The sequence below is a fragment of the Salmo salar genome, chromosome ssa01 (assembly GCF_905237065.1).
Source record: "Salmo salar chromosome ssa01, Ssal_v3.1, whole genome shotgun sequence".
In the NCBI taxonomy this organism is placed as follows: Eukaryota; Metazoa; Chordata; class Actinopteri; order Salmoniformes; family Salmonidae; genus Salmo; species Salmo salar.
The window spans coordinates 1187210-1201409 of NC_059442.1; the positions used below are offsets into that span (position 1 = coordinate 1187210).

Genomic DNA, 14200 nt, shown 5'->3' on the forward strand with positions numbered 1-14200 from the left:
GAAACCAAGATTGAACTCTTTGTCCTGAATGCCAAGCGTCATGTCTGGAGGAAACCTGGCACCATCCCTACGGTGAAGCATGGTGGTGGCAGAATCATGCTGTGGGGATGTTTTTCAGTGGCAGGGACTGGGAGATTAGTCAGGATCGAGGGAAAGATGAACAGAGAAAAGTACAGGACCTCGGAATGGGGCAACAGTTCACCTTCCAACAGGACAACGACCCTAAGCACACAGCCAAGACAACTCAGTAGTGGTTTCTTTACAAGTCTCTGAATGTCCTTGAGTGGCACAGCCGGAGTCCGGACTTGAACCCGATTTGAACATCTCTGGAGAGACCTGTAATACCTACATGTTTCAAGCAGACCACCATAGTCCCTGTGCCCAAGGAAGCGAAGGTAACCTGCCTAAATGATTACCGCCCCGTAGCACTGACGTCAGTAGCAATGAAGTTCTTTGAAAGGCTGGTCATGGCTCACATCAACAGCATCCTCCCGGACACCCTAGACCCACTCCAATTCGCATACCGCCCCAACAGATCCACAGATGACACAATTTCAATCGCACTCCACACTGCCGTTTCAATGGCAAAACCTAATAACCGTTTCTCACCTGGACAAAAGGAGCACCTATGTGAGAATGCTATTCCTCAACGGCCTATAGGGAGGAGGTCAGAGAACTGGCAGTGTGGTTTCCAGGACAACAACCTCTCCCTCAATGTGAGCAAGACGAAGGAGCTGATCGTGGACTACAGGAAAAGGCGGGCCGAACAGGCCCCCATTCACATCGACGGGGCTGTAGTTGAGCGGGGTCGAGTGCTTCAAGATCCTTGGTGTCCACATCACCAATGAACTATCATTGGTCTAAACACACCAAGACAGTCGTGAAGAGGGCACGACAACACCTTTTCCCCCTCTGGATTTGGCATGGGTCCCCAGATCCTCAAAAGGTTCTACAGCTGCACCATCGAGAGCATCCTGACTTGTTGCATCACTGCCTGGTATGGCAACTGCTCCGCATCTGACCGTAAGGCCCTGCAGAGTGTAGTGCGTACGGCCCAGTACATCACTGGGGCGAAGCTTCCAGCCATCCAGGACCTCTATACCAGGCGGTGTCAGAGGAAGGCCCAGTACATCACTGGGGCGAAGCTTCCAGCCATCCAGGACCTCTATACCAGGCGGTGTCAGAGGAAGGCCCTAAAAATTGTCAAAGACTCCAGTCACCCAAGTTATAGACTTTTTTTCTCTTGAAGAGTGATCAGGACATTCTTGATTTGAAATAGCTGTGCAGCGACGCTCCCCATCCAACCTGACAGAGCTTGAGAGGATCTCCAGAGAAGAATGGGAGAAACTCCCCAAATACAGGTGTACCAAGCTTGTAGCATCATACCCAAGAAGACTCGAGGCTGTAATCGCTGCCAAAGGTGCTTCAACAAAGTACTGAGTAAAGGGTCTGAATACTTATGTAAATGTCATATTTCTGTTGTTTTTTTGAAATTGTATTTTTATACATTTGCAAACCTAATAAAATAACTGTTTTTACTTTGTCATTATGGGGTATTGTGTGTAGATTGAGGAACAAAAAAAAACAATTGAATCCATTTTAGAATAAGGCTGTAACGTAACAAAGTGGAAAAAGTCAAGGGGTCTGAACACTCTCTGAAGGCCCTGTATGTGGCTCATCAGTCATCAGGCTTGAATGTTCCTGCTGCTTTAAGCTCTAATCAAATCCTGACATATTAATATGATTTAGAATGACCACTTCTGGTTTCGGCGGGAAATACCGGTTTACCCGGGAGAGAGAAGGGATTTATTCTTGGGATGGAACATTTTGTAAAATACCGGGACAATATTCAAGGCACTGTAGTTATTTACAGTTATCCAGCGGCCAGCTGGATCATCTATAACCTGGGACTAACCTGTCTCTCTGTTCCTCAGATGGTGTCCGCTCTGAGCGGCCAGCTGGATCATCTATAACCTGGGACTAACCTGTCTCTCTGTTCCTCAGATGGTGTCTGCTCTGAGCGGCCAGCTGGATCATCTATAACCTGGGACTAACCTGTCTCTCTGTTCCTCAGATGGTGTCCGCTCTGAGCGGCCAGCTGGATCATCTATAACCTGGGACTAACCTGTCTCTCTGTTCCTCAGATGGTGTCCGCTCTGAGTGGCCAGCTGGATCATCTATAACCTGGGACTAACCTGTCTCTCTGTTCCTCAGATGGTGTCCGCTCTGAGCGGCCAGCTGGATCATCTATAACCTGGGACTAACCTGTCTCTCTGTTCCTCAGATGGTGTCCGCTCTGAGCGGCCAGCTGGATCATCTATAACCTGGGACTAACCTGTCTCTCTGTTCCTCAGATGGTGTCCGCTCTGAGCGGCCAGCTGGATCATCTATAACCTGGGACTAACCTGTCTCTCTGTTCCTCAGATGGTGTCCGCTCTGAGCGGCCAGCTGGATCATCTATAACCTGGGACTAACCTGTCTCTCTGTTCCTCAGATGGTGTCCGCTCTGAGCGGCCAGCTGGATCATCTATAACCTGGGACTAACCTGTCTCTCTGTTCCTCAGATGGTGTCCGCTCTGAGCGGCCAGCTGGATCATCTATAACCTGGGACTAACCTGTCTCTCTGTTCCTCAGATGGTGTCCGCTCTGAGCGGCCAGCTGGATCATCTATAACCTGGGACTAACCTGTCTCTCTGTTCCTCAGATGGTGTCCGCTCTGAGTGGCCAGCTGGATCATCTATAACCTGGGACTAACCTGTCTCTCTGTTCCTCAGATGGTGTCCGCTCTGAGCGGCCAGCTGGATCATCTATAACCTGGGACTAACCTGTCTCTCTGTTCCTCAGATGGTGTCCGCTCTGAGCGGCCAGCTGGATCATCTATAACCTGGGACTAACCTGTCTCTCTGTTCCTCAGATGGTGTCCGCTCTGAGCGGCCAGCTGGATCATCTATAACCTGGGACTAACCTGTCTCTCTGTTCCTCAGATGGTGTCTGCTCTGAGCGGCCAGCTGGATCATCTATAACCTGGGACTAACCTGTCTCTCTGTTCCTCAGATGGTGTCTGCTCTGAGCGGCCAGCTAGATCATCTATAACCTGGGACTAACCTGTCTCTCTGTTCCTCAGATGGTGTCCGCTCTGAGCGGCCAGCTGGATCATCTATAACCTGGGACTAACCTGACTCTCTGTTCCTCAGATGGTGTCCGCTCTGAGCGGCCAGCTGGATCATCTTGTCGAGAGGATCGTGGTGATTGACTGTCGCTACCCGTATGAGTTTGAGGGGGGCCACATCAAAGGAGCCCTGAACCTCCACCAGGAGGAGCAGGTGGAGGAGTACCTCTTACGAACCCCCATCGCCCCCCTCTCCTCTGACCGCAGGGTCCTCCTCATCTTCCACTGTGAGTTCTCCTTAGAGCGAGGGCCCGGGATGTGTCGCTTCGTACGTAGGAGGGACAGGGCGATGAACGAGTACGAGTACCCTAACCTGCACTACCCAGAAGTCTACGTCCTCAAGGGAGGCTACCAAGAGTTCTTCCATCACTTCCGGGTAAAACACCACTACACAATCATAGATGACTGAGGAAAAAAAAAACGTTTTTGATCTCTAGACATGGAATCAGAGGTCATTGAAATGATCGTTACCACGTGATGTTTTATTTCTATAACAAAAGACATGCAGTTAGGATGCGGCGTTGGCGGGGCCACAGCGTTGGCGTTGGCTGGGCCGCGGCGTTGGCTGGGCCGCGGCGTTGGCGGGGGCCACGGCGTTGGCGTTGGCTGGGCCGCGGCGTTGATGGGGGCCACGGCGTTGGCTGGGGATGCAGCGCTGGCGATGGCTGGGTCGCCACGTGTTCAATGTATTTGCGTCAATATTGTCAATGCAACGATGTATAAAATAATAAAGAAAAAAAATGTAAGAATAACAACTATAAAATGTTAACGGTCAATAGGAGAATATAATAAATATAACTGTCATCCTCACCATTACATCAGAACTACCATCATCATCATCATCATCATCATTAAGCTGCTATCAGTAGTAGTGAGTCTTTACTATGCAGATGTTATTATTCAGTGTCCCTCAGGCTGTGGCAGGTAAATGCATATTTGGCTGCAAGAGGAGCCATTGCTCCTTCACCCATGAGTATTTTTAGTTTTTCCTCTGGGTTTAATAAGTTCAAATTTGGAATAAATGTTGTAATTTCTGTAAATAATGAATTTCTTGGTGAGGAATCTTTCTCCCAGTAAAGGAGAAAGTGCATCTCTGTCTCTACCTCCCCTGTCGTGCAGTGACCACATACACGCTCCTCTTTGGGTCGACCATGTCTTGTTATGTCTGCCGGTTTCTATTGCCAATCGGTGGTCACTCAGCCTGTACTTGGTTAAGGATCTGTCTCTGCTTCGTATCTCTGAACCAGAGTAGAGATAATCAGCCAAGTCATATTCTCTGTTTAGGGTCAGATAGCAATTTAGTCGGCTTTGGGATTTTGTTTCGTTTTTTCCAATGTTGTAAATATGAGTCCTTTGATTTGGTTAATGATTTTGTTTATTTGAATTCTTTCCTTTTGAAGCGGTGCTGGTGTAGGCTTGGTTGGTGAGGTCCAACACCAGCTGACTGAGAGGGCTCGTTTTTTGTTGGGGGGGGTTGAAGTGCGTTTAAGACTCTGCCGCACCGTTGCCATGACAACCAGTTTGTCTGTCTGTTGCTAAAGAAAAACAGCGAAAAGAGTGAAAAATCTTCACTCTGGGAAAAAAAAAATAAACAACACTTGATTTGTTGTTTTATATTAAATATTTCTCATTAAATCGATTTTAATCGGAACTAAAGTTTTGTTGCTAAGGATTCCACGACACGGTTAGCCTTTACGGCTGGGACTGCAAGTTTGTGTTCCATTTTTTTGTTGTTGTTGAGTGGATTCCCAGAGTGCTTAGCTGGCTGTACTACAGACACGTCGTCGTCGTCGTGGGAAAGACTCATTGTTATCTTTTCGTTAAACAACTGGTTGCAGTAAAGAGCCAACCTGGATAGTAAGGACATCCTGAGGGGAAATGGATGAGTAACAACAGCTTTATGCTATAGAGGAACAACGAACTCCATCATGGACAGATCCGACTATCTCTAACCCGACAGAAACGGGTATAAATGAGCTCTCCACAATGAATTTCAATAGAAAACTTGTAAAAAAAAAAAAAATAGACAAGATCCTGCAACCATGTAGAGGTAAATACTTGTCTATTTATGGACAAATTGCCCTGATTTAACTCCTTAGTCATATCTCAGTTTACTCACTTACAGTTGAAGTCGGAAGTTTACATACACTTATGTTGGAGTCATTAAAACTCGTTTTTTCAACCACTCCACAAATGTCTTGTTAACAAACTATAGTTTGGGCAAGTCGGTTAGGACATCTACTTTGTGCATGACACAAGTAATTTTTCCAACAACTGTTTACAGACAGATTATTTCACTTATAATTCACTGTATCATAATTCCAGTGGGTCAGAAGTTTACATACACTAAGTTGACTGGTGCCTTTAAACAGCTGGAAAATACCAGAAAATGATGTCATGGCTTTAGAAGCTTCTGATAGGCTAATTGACATCGTTTGAGTCAATTGGAGGTGTACCTGTGGATGTATTTCAAGGCCTACCTTCAAACTCAGTGCCTCTTTGCTTGACATCATGGGAAAATCAAAAGAAATCAGCCAAGACATCAGAAAATAAATTGTAGACCTCCACAAGTCTGGTTCATCCTTGGGAGCAATTTCCAAACGCCTGAAGGTACCACGTTCATCTGTACAAACAATAGTACGCAAGTATAAACACCATGGGACCACGCAGCCGTCATACCGCTCAGGAAGGAGAAGCGTTCTGTCTCCTAAAGATGAACATACTTTGGTGCGAAATGTGCAAATCAATCCCAGAACAACAGCAAAGGACCTTGTGAAGATGCTGGAGGAAACGGGCACAAAAGTATCTATATCCACAGTAAAACGAGTCCTATATCGACATAACCTGAAAGGCCGCTCAGCAAGAAAGAAGACACTGCTCCAAAACCGCCATAAAGAAGCCAGACTACGGTTTGCAACTGCACATGGGGACAAAGGGGGACGCTTGCAAGCCGAAGAACACCATCCCAACCATGAAGCACGGGGGTGGCAGCATCATGTTGTGGGGGTGCTTTGCTGCAGGAGGGACTGGTGCACTTCACAAAATAGATGGCATTATGAGCATGGAAACTTATGTAGATAGATTGAAGCAACATCTCAAGACATCAGTCAGGAAGTTAAAGCTTGGTCGCAAATGGGTCTTCCAAATGGACAATGACCCCAAGAATACTTCCAAAGTTGTGGCAAAATGGTTTAAGAACAAAGTCAAGGTATTGGAGTGGCCATCACAAAGCCCTGACCTCAATCCTATAGAAGATTTCTGGGCAGAACTGAAAAAGTCTGTGCGAGCATGGAGGCCTACAAACCTGACTCAGTTACACCAGCTCTGTCAGGAGGAATGGGCCAAAATTCAGCCAACTTATTGTGGGAAGCTTATGGAAGGCTACCCGAAACATTTGACCCAAGTTAAACAATTTAATGGCAATGCTACCAAATACTAATTGAGTGTATGTAAACTTCTGACCCACTGGGAATGTGATGAAAGAAATAAAAGCTGAAATAAATCATTCTCTCTACTATTATTCTGACATTTCACATTCTGAAAATAAAGTGGTGATCCTAACTGACCTAAGACAGGGAATTTTTTAATTTAATTTGGCTAAAGTGTAATGTAAACTTGCGACTTCAACTGTACTTATGGGGCTGCATACTCTTGATTCGTTTTTTTCAAATCATATCGCTTTATCTGGGACGCTAAACCAGACAGATTAAAGCGTGTCTATCTATATAATGAATATGAACTGGGTGGGTTGAGATGATTAAATATAAAAGCCCTAAACCTCTCTCTAAAAGCTTCACTTATTCAACAGTTTTACTTGAACCCTAAATGGTTCTCCAGTAGATTACTAAGAAAAGCTCATCCATTGTTTATAAAATGGCCTTTTTGCCTTTGTGCACATTGCCATGTCTCATTTTAGATTAATTAAAAATCATACTTTGAAAAAAGTATATCTCATTTCTCAGAGCTGGCTACAATTTCATCCCCCTGAAAAGAGAGAAGAAATATTATGGCTGAACTCAAATGTGCTGGTTGATAAAATACCTGTATTTATGGGAAAGATGTTTGAAAAGGGTATTTTGTTCTTAAATGATATTGTAAATTGGAATGGTGGAGTTATGTCCTTCGTGGAGTTATCAGAATTGTACGGGAAGGTCTGCTCAATCCAAGAGTACAACCAATTGATTACAGCATTGCCCCAGAAATGGAGGAGGCAGGTGGCAGTGGGAGGAGGTAGGGAACTGGTCTGTCTGAACAATATAAAGGATCAAAACTGGCAGAGGAATAAAAAAAACAGCATAAATAGGAAAGTATACCAGTTTCATTTGAGGACCAGGATGTTGACAGCTGTGCCATACAGATTGCTAAATCGTCAGGAAGAGGTTTTTGATGTACCGATTCCATGGTACAGGGTGTATGAGTTGATATATAAAACAATGCAAGATTCAAGACTTGGTGCTTTTTAAGCTAAAATTATTATATATATAATTCTTGCCACCAACCAAATGTTAAATATTTGGGGCATAAAATCATCGAAGCTCTGCAGATGTTGTTGTGAGGATACAGAATCAATAAACCATTTATTTTGGTATTGCCCTCAGGTAGCCTGTTTCTGATCTCAGGTTCAGGAATGGCTGAAAATGCATAACATTGATCTCACATTGACCCTAGAAATAGTACTGTTTCTTAGTAAAGTATTTATCTTCAACTCGCAATCTGTAGATTCTATTCGTTTAGATTGGCAGGTTGGTTGGTCTGTCAGACACTGTCCCTCAACTTATGGCAGGCAGCAATGTAGTGCGCTGCCAACACACATCTCTCTGCGTCCTCCCCCAACAGGACGGGTAGCCTATCCTCATCAGAGAGGTCTTTAAAACCTTGAATAAGGGTTTCAAATTCAAGGGGAAATGACACTCCAGTTGTAAATTTGACATTTTGTCAGGAAATGCAGCTCTGTCTCGGGTTCTGCTGTGATGCAGTGGTATCACGCCCTTTCCTTTTACAGGAAGTCAGGTTTATGTGTCTACCCTTCTTAATGGCAAGGCGTTGCTCACTGTGTCTGTACTTCTCATCAGTAATCATGGTTAAATAGTTAGCCACAGTGTACTGTTGATTTTTAGGGCCAGTTAGCACTGCATTTTGCTTTGTGCTTTGTGTTTCCCAATAAGTCATGTAGTTTTGATTTGTGTTGGAATTTGGTTTATTCTGATTTGATTGGATGTTCTGGTCCGGAGGCTTCAGTGTGTTAGTAGAACAGGTTAGTGAACTCAGCCCCAGGACCAGCTGGATGAGGGTCCTGAGGCTTCAGTGTGTTTAGTAGAACAGGTTAGTGAACTCAGCCCCAGGACCAGCTGGATGAGGGTCCTGAGGCTTCAGTGTGTTAGTAGAACAGGTTTGTGAACTCAGCCCCAGGACCAGCTGGATGAGGGTCCTGAGGCTTCAGTGTGTTAGTAGAACAGGTTAGTGAACTCAGCCCCAGGACCAGCTGGATGAGGGTCCTGAGGCTTCAGTGTGTTAGTAGAACAGGTTAGTGAACTCAGCCCCGGGACCAGCTGGATGAGGGTCCTGAGGCTTCAGTGTGTTAGTAGAACAGGTTTGTGAACTCAGCCCCAGGACCAGCTGGATGAGGGTCCTGAGGCTTCAGTGTGTTAGTAGAACAGGTTAGTGAACTCAGCCCCAGCCCCAGGACCAGCTGGATGAGGGTCCTGAGGCTTCAGTGTGTTAGTAGAACAGGTTAGTGAACTCAGCACCAGGACCAGCTGGATGAGGGTCCTGAGGCTTCAGTGTGTTAGTAGAACAGGTTAGTGAACTCAGCCCCAGGACCAGCTGGATGAGGGTCCTGAGGCTTCAGTGTGTTAGTAGAACAGGTTAGTGAACTCAGCACCAGGACCAGCTGGATGAGGGTCCTGAGGCTTCAGTGTGTTAGTAGAACAGGTTTGTGAACTCAGCCCCAGGACCAGCTGGATGAGGGTCCTGAGGCTTCAGTGTGTTAGTAGAACAGGTTTGTGAACTCAGCCCCAGGACCAGCTGGATGAGGGTCCTGAGGCTTCAGTGTGTTAGTAGAACAGGTTTGTGAACTCAGCCCCAGGACCAGCTGGATGAGGGGACTATTTTCTTTGCTCAGCTCTTGGCATTGCAGGGCGTGGTAATGATATGAGAGGGGGTCACTGTATTTTAGATGTTTCCAAAACTTGATTTATCTTCTTTGAGTTTTTATTATCTGTGGATATTGGCCTAATTCTGCCCTGCATGCAGGGTTTCAATTGGGTCAAATCTTGTTTTGTAAGTGGACCCCGCACCTCACTGCCATAACATGCAATTGGTTCAATGACACATTCAATTAGTTTTAGCCAAATTGTAATTTCAATTTGAATGTGTTTTTTTTTTTAATGGCGTAGAATGCCCTGCGTGCTCCCTCTGTTCATTCACTGCCTCGTTAAGGTGACCAGTTAAACTTATTTATTCTCTGTAATTCACTTCACTTTATTGGCTTGATGTAACAATGTATGTATTGCCAAAGCTCGCTCGCTCTGTCTGTCTGTCTGTCTGTCTGTCTGTCTGTCTGTCTGTCTGTCTGTCTGTCTGTCTGTCTGTCTGTCTGTCTGTCTGTCTGTCTGTCTGTCTGTCTGTCTGTCTGTCTGTCTGTCTGTCTGTCTGTCTGTCTGTCTGTCTGTCTGTCTGTCTGTCTGTCTGTCTGTCTGTCTGTCTGTCTGTCTGTCTGTCTGTCTGTCTGTCTTTGTTAGAGGTTGTAACTGATCTCTCTCTGTGTAGATGCAGTGTGAGCCCCAGGGGTACCGGCCCATGCACCACCAGGACTTTAAAGAGGACCTGAGGAAGTTCAGACTGAAGAGCAGTACCTGGTCCGGGGAGCGCAGCAAGAGAGACCAGTACAGCAGACTGAAGAAGCTGTAACCCTACTGCCCCATGTAACCCTACTGCCCCATGTTACCCTACTGCCCCCCTTTAACCCTACTGCCCCCTGTTACCCTACTGCCCCCTGTAACCCTACTGCCCCATGTTACCCTACCCTACTGCCCCCATGTTACCCTACTGCCCCCATGTTACCCTACTGCCCCATGTTACCCTGCTGCCCCCCTTTAACCCTACTGCCCCCTGTTACCCTACTGCCCCCTGTAACCCTACTGCCCCATGTTACCCTACCCTACTGCCCCATGTTACCCTGCTGCCCCCTGTAACCCTACTGCCCCATGTTACCCTACTGCCCCCCTGTTACCCTGCTGCCCCATGTTACCCTACTGCCCCTGTAACCCTACCCTACTGCCCCCTGTAACCCTACCCTACTGCCCCCTGTAACCCTACCCTACTGCCCCCTGTAACCCTACTGCCTCCTGTAACCCTACTGCCCCATGTAACCCAACCCTACTGCCCCATGTAACCCTACTGCCCCATGTAACCCAACCCTACTGCCCCCTATAACCCTACTGCCCCTATAACCCTACTGCCCCCTATAACCCTACTGCCCCATGTAACCCAACCCTACTGCCCCCTATAACCCTACTGCCCCCTATAACCCTACTGCCCCCTATAACCCTACTGCCCCCTGTAACCCAACCCTACTGCCCCTGTTACCCTACTGCCCCCAGTAACCCTACTGCCCCATGTAACCCAACCCTACTGCCCCATGTAACCCAACCCTACTGCCCCATGTAACCCTACTGCCCCCTGTAACCCTACTGCCCCCTGTAACCCTACTGCCCCCAGTAACCCTACTGCCCCCTGTAACCCTACTGCCCCCAGTAACCCTACTGCCCCCTGTTACCCTACTGCCCCCAGTAACCCTACTGCCCCATGTAACCCTACTGCCCCCAGTAACCCTACTGCCCCCTGTTACCCTACTGCCCCTGTAACCCTACCCTACTGCCCCATGTTACCCTACTGCCCCCTGTAACCCTACTGCCCCATGTTACCCTACTGCCCCCTGTAACCCTACTGCCCCATGTTACCCTACCCTACTGCCCCATGTTACCCTACTGCCCCATGTTACCCTACTGCCCCCAGTAACCCAACCCTACTGCCCCATGTAACCCTACTGCCCCATGTAACCCTACTGCCCCATGTTAACCTACCCTACTGCCCCATGTAACCCTACTGCCCCATGTTAACCTACCCTACTGCCCCTAGTAACCCTACTGCCCCATGTAACCCAACCCTACTGCCCCATGTAACCCTACCCTACTGCCCCATGTAACCCTACCCTACTGCCCCATGTAACCCTACCCTACTGCCCCATGTAACCCTACCCTACTGCCCCCCTGTAACCCTACTGCCCCCCAGTAAATCTACTGCCCCCCAGTAAATCTACTGCCCCCCAGTAACCCTACTGCCCCCAGTAACCCTACTGCCCCCCAGTAACCCTACTGCCCCCCCAGTAACCCTACTGCCCCCCCAGTAACCCTACTGCCCCCCCAGTATCCCTACTGCCCCCCCAGTATCCCTACTGCCCCCCCAGTATCCCTACTGCCCCCCCCAGTATCCCTACTGCCCCCCCCAGTATCCCTACTGCCCCCTGTAACCCTACTGCCCCTGTAACCCTACTGCCCTGCCAGTAACCCTACTGCCCCCAGTAACCCTACTGCCCTTTAGTAACCCTACTGCCCCCCCAGTATCCCTACTGCCCCCTGTAACCCTACTGCCCCATGTAACCCTACTGCCCCATGTAACCCTACCCTACTGCCCCCTGTAACCCTACTGCCCCCCTGTAACCCTACTGCCCCCTGTAACCCTACTGCCCCCAGTAACCCTACTGCCCCCCAGTAACCCTACTGCCCCCTGTAACTCTACTGCCCCCTGTAACCCTACTGCCCCCAGTAACCCTACTGCCCCCCTGTAACCCTACTGCCCCCTGTAACCCTACTGCCCCCTGTAACCCTACTGCCCCCAGTAACCTTACTGCCCCCTGTAACCCTACTGCCCCCTGTAACCCTACTGCCCCCCATGTTACCCTACTGCCCCCAGTAACCTTACTGCCCCCAGTAACCCTGCCTTGCCCCCCAGTAACCCTACTGCCCTTCAGTAACCCTACTGCCCCCAGTAACCCTACGCCCTTTGGTAACCCTACTGCCCTCCAGTAACCCTACTGCCCCCCAGTATCCCTACTGCCCCCCCAGTATCCCTACTGCCCCCTGTAACCCTACTGCCCCCTGTAACCCTACTGCCTTTGTAACCCTACTGCCCCCAGTAACCCTACTGCCCCCCTGTAACTCTACTGCCCCCTGTAACCCTACTGCCCCCCTGTAACCCTACTGCCCCCTGTAACCCTACTGCCCCCCAGTAACCTTACTGCCCCCCTGTAACCCTACTGCCCCCTGTAACCCTACTGCCCCCCTGTAACCCTACTGCCCCCTGTAACCCTACTGCCCCCCTGTAACCCTACTGCCCCCTGTAACCCTACTGCCCTCATGGGGGGGTTGTGATATATGGAAGAGAAGATATAGAAATGCATGTATTAATGTCTACATTTGTTTTTACCACATTTATTCTATCAGACAACTTAATGCATTTAAATTATATTATTTGAGCTAAACATATGAATAAAATAAAATGAAGAATAATTTTTATTGAAAGTTCATTACTCTCCCCAATACAACAAAACACTACTTAAATGCTGTAATTTTGGCCTTGAAATATTTCATTTGAAGTATTGTGGAATTCCATTCATTCCCATGGAGGTCTGCTCCAGCTGGGGACTGCTGACTTTAACGCCTCTCAACGGCCAATACAGAGCATCTTCAATCCAGGGTTTATACTGTATATAGTCTCTCATCAATTGGATTGAAAGCTGGTGTTGTAAATAATTAGCAAATTGACTTCAATCCCAAACAGATATAGTCTTAGAGAACAACAGAGTCATTTCCAACCTTGATGCCGTTGGGATACGATCACGTGTGGCTGATGATGAGATCACGTGTGGCCGATGATGAGATCACGTGTGGCCGATGATGCGATCACGTGTGGCCGATGATGCGATCACGTGTGGCCGATGATGCGATCACGTGTGGCCGATGATGCGATCACGTGTGGCCGATGATGCGATCACGTGTGGCCGATGATGCTATTTGACCACAGGAATACTTGAACATATTTCTTACATTTTAAATCACTTTGAGCTCAATTCCTGGTGACTTTTAGTATTTTATGTCCAAGAATGATAAAAAAAAAATTGGGGCTCAGAACTTTTGGCCAATTAGGGAGCCCTATTCCCTATATAGTGCACTCCTTATGGGCCCTATTCCCTATATAGTGCACTCCTTATGGGCCCTATTCCCTATATAGTGCACTCCTTATGGGCCCTATTCCCTATATAGTGCACTCCTTATGGGCCCTATTCCCTATATAGTGCACTCCTTATGGGCCCTATTCCCTATATAGTGCACTCCTTATGGGCCCTATTCCCTATATAGTGCACTCCTTATGGGCCCTATTCCCTATATAGTGCACTCCTTATGGGCCCTGTTCCCTATATAGTGCACTCCTTATGGGCCCTGTTCCCTATATAGTGCACTCCTTATGGGCCCTATTCCCTATATAGTGCACTCCTTATGGGCCCTCTTCCCTATATAGTGCACTCCTTATGGGCCCTATTCCCTATATAGTGCACTCCTTATGGGCCCTATTCCCTATATAGTGCACTCCTTATGGGCCCTATTCCCTATATAGTGCACTCCTTATGGGCCCTATTCCCTTTTTAGTGCACTCCTTATGGGCCCTATTCCCTTTTTAGTGCACTCCTTATGGGCCCTATTCCCTATATAGTGCACTCCTTATGGCGCCCTATTCCCTATATAGTGCACTCCTTATGGGCCCTATTCCCTATATAGTGCACTCCTTATGGGCCCTATTCCCTTTTTAGTGCACTCCTTATGGGCCCTATTCCCTTTTAGTGCACTCCTTATGGGCCCTATTCCCTTTTTAGTGCACTCCTTATGGGCCCTATTCCCTATATAGTGCACTCCTTATGGGCCCTGTTCCCTATATAGTGCACTCCTTATGGGCCCTATTCCCTATATAGTGCAC

The 14200-nt window shown here is 47.9% G+C and overlaps 1 protein-coding gene across 1 annotated transcript in view; it reads left to right on the forward strand.

The window, feature by feature from the left end:
• LOC106593289 (M-phase inducer phosphatase 1) overlaps nucleotides 1–10178 on the forward strand; it is a 24698-nt gene extending 14520 nt beyond the window's left edge. Inside the window, exons 9-10 of the mRNA XM_045704456.1 lie at nucleotides 3195–3545; nucleotides 9938–10178. Coding sequence (XP_045560412.1) covers nucleotides 3195–3545; nucleotides 9938–10078 — 492 coding nt within the window. The 3' untranslated portion in view covers nucleotides 10079–10178. The remainder of the gene's footprint in view (nucleotides 1–3194; nucleotides 3546–9937) is intronic.
• The last annotated feature ends 4022 nt before the right edge of the window (nucleotides 10179–14200 follow it).